Consider the following 5631-nt stretch of genomic DNA (forward strand, 5'->3'; position numbering starts at 1 on the left):
AGAGTATATGACTAAAATAATTCTTTTAACATTTCGATTGGATATTTGGTTATTATATTCATGGGTTGCGTTAGTGTGCTAACTAATTTACATAATAACTAATAACTTTCAATTCTGTGTATTAAAATTATCAACACAAAGACATAATTACATCAATATAACATGTAAATTTAAATATCAACACAAACACATAAGTTTATCAACATAAGAATATTGATAAATTTATGTCTTTGTGTTAATATTTTTAACATACAAAATTGATATTAATTATTAGTTATTACTATAACTTAGTTAGTATTTGATCACACACCTTACATTTATAGCTTTTTTCCAACTGAATTCTCAATTAAGAACTACTCCTAGTTGAATAACCTGACATTGGCGAGTTCGATTGATGAGTTAAATAATGCACAATTAGTAAAGTAATTATAGTATTATTATTAGTGGAGACAGGACCACCTTATTAAAAAGAAAAAAGTTATCAAAAATAAAAGAAAATATTTTTATGAAACGACTCAAAATAGAAAATGTCATTATTTGTATGGAACAAGGGAGTATGTAATTTTTTCTACACACCCAAGCAATGAAATCATGGAGTACAAGTATTTCTTATTCTACATTCTTTAAACTATGGCATTTTTCAATTGAATTCTGAATGGCAGTTTTCCGATCATCGACGATCCTAATTCCTAAGCTTCTAGCTCGAACAATAAATGTTGCAAATGCATCACCATGATAATCCTACAGTATCTTTTCTTCAGTTGTTAGTTCCTCCTATTCCAACTAGTATAAAATTAGAATAAAAACATTTATTAATTTTTTATACTTCCTCCGTTTTTAAAAAATAAGAACTTTGAAAATGACACAGGTTTTAATGCAAAGTTGATAAAGTAAGAAAGAATAAGAGAAAAAAGAGTAATGTAAGAGAGAAAAGAAGATAAAATACTGAAATAATGTTAGTGTATTGTCGGGTTCATTTCCTTAAAATGAGAAATTTTTATTTTTAGGTAATAGAAAAAAAAAGAAAGAATTTCAAATAAAAATAAAAATAATAAAGAATTTCTTTTTTTTTTTTAAATGGAGCGAGTATGTAATTAAGATGCAATTAGAAATTTGACCTCTTATATTATATTATTAAAAAAACAAAACATTTAAAGTAAATTTAAAAATAAGAAGACAAGTTGGAATTTCGTGAGACATGCCTTCTTGAATAATAGACTGGTTAATTCAATTGTAGAAGAAAAGAGCTAGGTGGTCAAACTTTTACATGATGGTTTCCACGACCACGAGCTTCTCTGTCAATATTTTTGTTAATTGAGCACTTTGATCCATAACAATATAGCTTAAGTCAAATATTTTTGTTAAATAGGGAATAGTAATTATATAACTGCTACTAATCATTGTATGTATACATGAATTTCACTGGGTATTCCAAAAAATAATAAAAAAATTAATGTATCCTTTTTGTACAAGTTCTTCAAATCTTGATGTCGTGTACAACACGGCTACTATCTCGGGTCCCTGAAAATTTGTCACCTATTTCTTTTTTCGTCCGTTCCTAAAAATTTATCATATTTCACTTTTATCATTTTTGGCAGTGGACCTCCTACATTCCACTAACTCATTCCTACTCACATATTATTTTAAAACAAACATATAAAAGTAGGACCCACGTGCCACTAACTTTTTCAACTCACTTTTTATTATTCTCTCCGTCTCCCATTAGGAGTCACACTTCCGTTTCTACACTCGTTTTATAAAAATGATAATAAATAGTTAAAGTGGAGAAATGATAAAGTAAGAGAGAGAATAATGCAGACAAGACTTTTTTTTGCATTATTCTCTCTCTTACTTTACCATTTCTCCACCTTAACTATTTATCATCATAAATTTTATAAAACGTGTGTAGAAACGGAAGTGTGACTCCTAATAAAGGACGGAGGGTAAATGGTGACAAAATTTGAGAGATGGAGGGAGTACTATATATAATATGTCATTCATAATGTAGAAAATGAACACATATATTATATGATTTCTAGGACCCCACCTGTTGAATTTTTCAATATATATATATATATATATATATATATATGCTGCCGTTTTTGACATTTCATTTCTGTCATATCAAAAAACCATCTTTTCTTCCTCCAAAATTAGTTGGCTTAAGTTTTCAAACTTTCTTGGAGAGCTTTCATGTTTTATGCCCACAAAAATTGCTATTCAGTTTTGATCAAGTTAATTTCTCCACCTCAGCATGCCTACTACCCTCCAAGATTGGCTCCAAACCCTCTATGTGCTTCTCACCTTCTCTGCAGTCCTCTGCTTTGGCGCCCTTAAAAGTTTGTTTTCTTTGCCCCAATTCCACAATTCTTTTGTAATTTTCCTAGCTCATGACTTTCTTGATTAACTGCTTCAGGTGTACTGGTGGGCCCTATTGCCGGTTTGCTTCTGATTTTGGGGAATTTAGGGGTGATTTTAGGCCTTTTCCCTGCCCATGTTGCCTGGACTGTTTACACCCTTCTCAAGTAATTTTCAAGTATATTCATTTTTAGTGTCCACTTCTTGATTGCCCATTTGTTGGGACGAATTTAATGTTTTTATTGTTTTTAATAATAGAACACATAAGTTTGATGCCCCCCTCAAAGTTGCAATCTTGTTGGGATTGCCTGCTCTGTTTGGTCTTTGGTTGGGGCTTAGCATAGCTGGTAGTTGCCTTGTGGGAGTAGGGTATGGCTTCTTCACTCCTTGGGTTTCGTCTTTCGAGGCCTTTCGACTCGAGGATGAATCGAAGAAATTCTACCACTGCCTTGTGGTATGCTTATAGCTGAATGATGAATGAATATGATATGTTTTGTCATTGTTTTGATATGGTATTGCATATTTTAGGATGGTACATGGGGAGTTGTCAAGGGAAGTTGCACCGTTGTTCGTGATTTTGCTGACTTGTGTTACTATTCTTACCCGAACTACTTGAAGGAGCTGCGAGAAACTCCTGTTTCTAATGAACTGCAGCCTCTGAGGTAACATACTTTTTCCACTGATTTTGCAATTGAGCTAGCTTCTTTGGTTCGCGTGCTAGGGAGATTCGTGTTAGATGCACATCGTCTAGCTAAGTGAACTTGCTTTTACGAGTTGTCAGTGGCAATTTCTTGCTTCATTGATGATTTGCTACAGAACTCTGCATAGTTAACTATTATGTGAATGTTTTATTATGGAAAGTTACCATGAATTCAATGTATTAGGTTGTTAAGTTCGTTTTCTAGGAAGTTGGATGCTGGTAGTAATCGATGATGTGCTCTTATGAAACTATCGTCCAGGTTCATTCATGTACCCGCATGCATCATTGTTGGCCTAATGGGCCTTATAGTTGAAATCCCTCTTTACACGGCTATTGCCATAGTAAAGAGTCCGTATATGCTGTTCAAGGGGTGGCATCGGCTACTACATGATCTGATCAGCCGGGAAGGCCCTTTTCTTGAAACGGCTTGCATCCCCGTTGCTGGTTTGGCGATCATCATGTGGCCACTCGTTGTTGTAGGGAGCATCTTGCTGGCCATATTCACTAGCTTTTTCGTCGGGTTATATGCATCTGTAGTAGTATACCAGGTTTGTGCTCCACCTTAACAGGATTGTCATCGCTCGTGTTGCATTTTACCAGTGACTCTATGTATATACTGTTGCAGGAAAGGTCGTTCAGACGAGGTGTTGCCTATGTGATTGCTATGGTGGCAGAGTTCGATGAGTACACCAACGACTGGCTTTATCTTCGCGAGGGCTCAATACTTCCAAAGTAATTGATACAGTTCACTTCCTTTTCTTTAGGTTTGTGTGTTTTTAAGTCCATTAGTCGGACTAATAGTGTCGTTAACAACCAGGCCCCGGTATAGGAAGAGGAAGCCATCCAGTGCATCAGAACCTTCTGTTGGGCGTAATCAGTCAATACACGAGAGGTTTAGGTCGATATTCCCTGAAGCTCATGGAGTGCTCGTTCCGACCCTAACTGCATCGAGATCTGTTAGAGAGACGATAAAAGAAGTGAAGATGGTTCAGGTAAGGCTTCTCTGAAACGATATTCTTTCATGTTTGTCGCTAATTCCGTTGTCTATGCTCTTAGATATGGGGAAGCATAATGAAGGCGTGCGAAGTGAGGGGAATGAAACTAGTGGAAGCAGGCGTGATAACACAATCCGACCTCTCAGACTGGTTGAAGGCAAAACACTCAACTGATGGATCGGTCGTGGGGATTGGATTGCCTTGTTTCTCGTTGCTGCACACTCTTCTCGACTCCATTCAATCTGGATCAAATGGGCTGATTCTATTCGATGGCACGGAGGTGAACCATCTGAACCGACCACAGGACCGACTACTTGACTGGTTTTTCCACCCGGTCATGATCCTGAAAGAGCAGATACGAGCGATGCAGTTAGAAGAAGGCGAGATAAGGTACCTCGAGAAAGTGCTGCTCTTCGGTGATAAAATGGGCCGCGCTAAATCCTGGGAAAACGGAAGCTTTGTCCCTCATGATTCCCTCCGAGCTGCACAAATCGAGGGTATCAGTCGCAGGTAACAACTAACAACCATCGTACATGAAAGGCCATTTTTCGTGTGATTGATTCGAGTCCATTGTCGATGAATTACAGGATGATGGGGATGAATAGAAGTGTGGCCAAGTTTCCGACTTATAGAAGGAGATACCGTCATGTTGTGAAGGAACTAATGGCTCATGCCGGTGGGAAAGGGAGCTCGATGATGTCAGTTACCCGTCCTTTAGTGAAAGACGGGTCCATAAACTCGTCTATGGGGAAGGATGGCTCGATGGGATCGATGTCCTCGAGATCAGTTGCTTCCATTGATATTGTTTGAGTGAGAATTATGCCTTCTTGCAATTGATATTGTTTGAGTGAGAATTATGCCTTCTTCTTGCAATTCTGCCTCTCTAGAACCAACTGTGCTGCCTCTGCGGGCAATTAGCATAGTCCTCATTTACATAGGATGCACAGTCTCTTTAGTGTGTATGTATATTATCAGTTGGTTGTTTTACACTGCATTGTTAAATTATGTATATGTAAAAAAGGTAGAGAAGTATAGAAATCTTTTGTATACTTATTCTTTTGAATGTCTATATGACAATATTTATTCTATTCTTTTTGCCCCTTTATTTTAATGTTTATTAAGTTTGGTATGATTTCAATGCATTTTCTTTTCTCTTCTAGCTTTTTCTCCTGGTTTCGTAGACACCTCGTATCACTCACATTTTATCCATTTACCTATTTCTTGTAATTTAAGTTTTAGTTGTCTATATTCTTATTTATTCTAATACGTATAGCACCCTAATCCAAAATTAAGACTAAATCTCCACCCTTGAATTTTAAAATGAGTGGATGAGATTAAAGCTCATAAATCTCAATAAATAGTAGACAAAATATCAACAAAAGGTTAATATCGTCATTATGTTATCATATGATAATTTTCGTGGGTGTTTTTTTATATCAACATTGTGTATTACAAATATCAACAATATGACATTAGAATATCAATACAAGGACAAGAAAATATCAACACATTTTTATTGAGATTGAACATGCATAATATTGAGATTTTGCTTACAATATATTGAGATTTTGTTGCATT

At 35.8% G+C, this 5631-nt stretch overlaps 1 protein-coding gene across 1 annotated transcript; it reads left to right on the forward strand.

Annotated features, from left to right (window-relative positions):
* The first annotated feature begins 2124 nt into the window (after positions 1-2124).
* Positions 2125-5141, forward strand: LOC125192708 (putative membrane protein At3g27390). Its single transcript, XM_048090335.2, has 9 exons — positions 2125-2339; positions 2417-2525; positions 2617-2812; positions 2887-3020; positions 3318-3606; positions 3684-3790; positions 3876-4050; positions 4115-4563; positions 4641-5141. Exons 1-9 carry the CDS (start codon positions 2255-2257, stop codon positions 4861-4863), a joined length of 1767 nt encoding a protein of 588 aa, XP_047946292.1. The 5' UTR covers positions 2125-2254; the 3' UTR covers positions 4864-5141.
* Positions 5142-5631: the final 490 nt, after the last annotated feature.

This window comes from Salvia hispanica, chromosome 4 (assembly GCF_029641045.1).
Source record: "Salvia hispanica isolate PSC_SH4W2 chromosome 4, Shi_PSC_v1, whole genome shotgun sequence".
NCBI classification, from domain to species: domain Eukaryota; kingdom Viridiplantae; phylum Streptophyta; class Magnoliopsida; order Lamiales; family Lamiaceae; genus Salvia; species Salvia hispanica.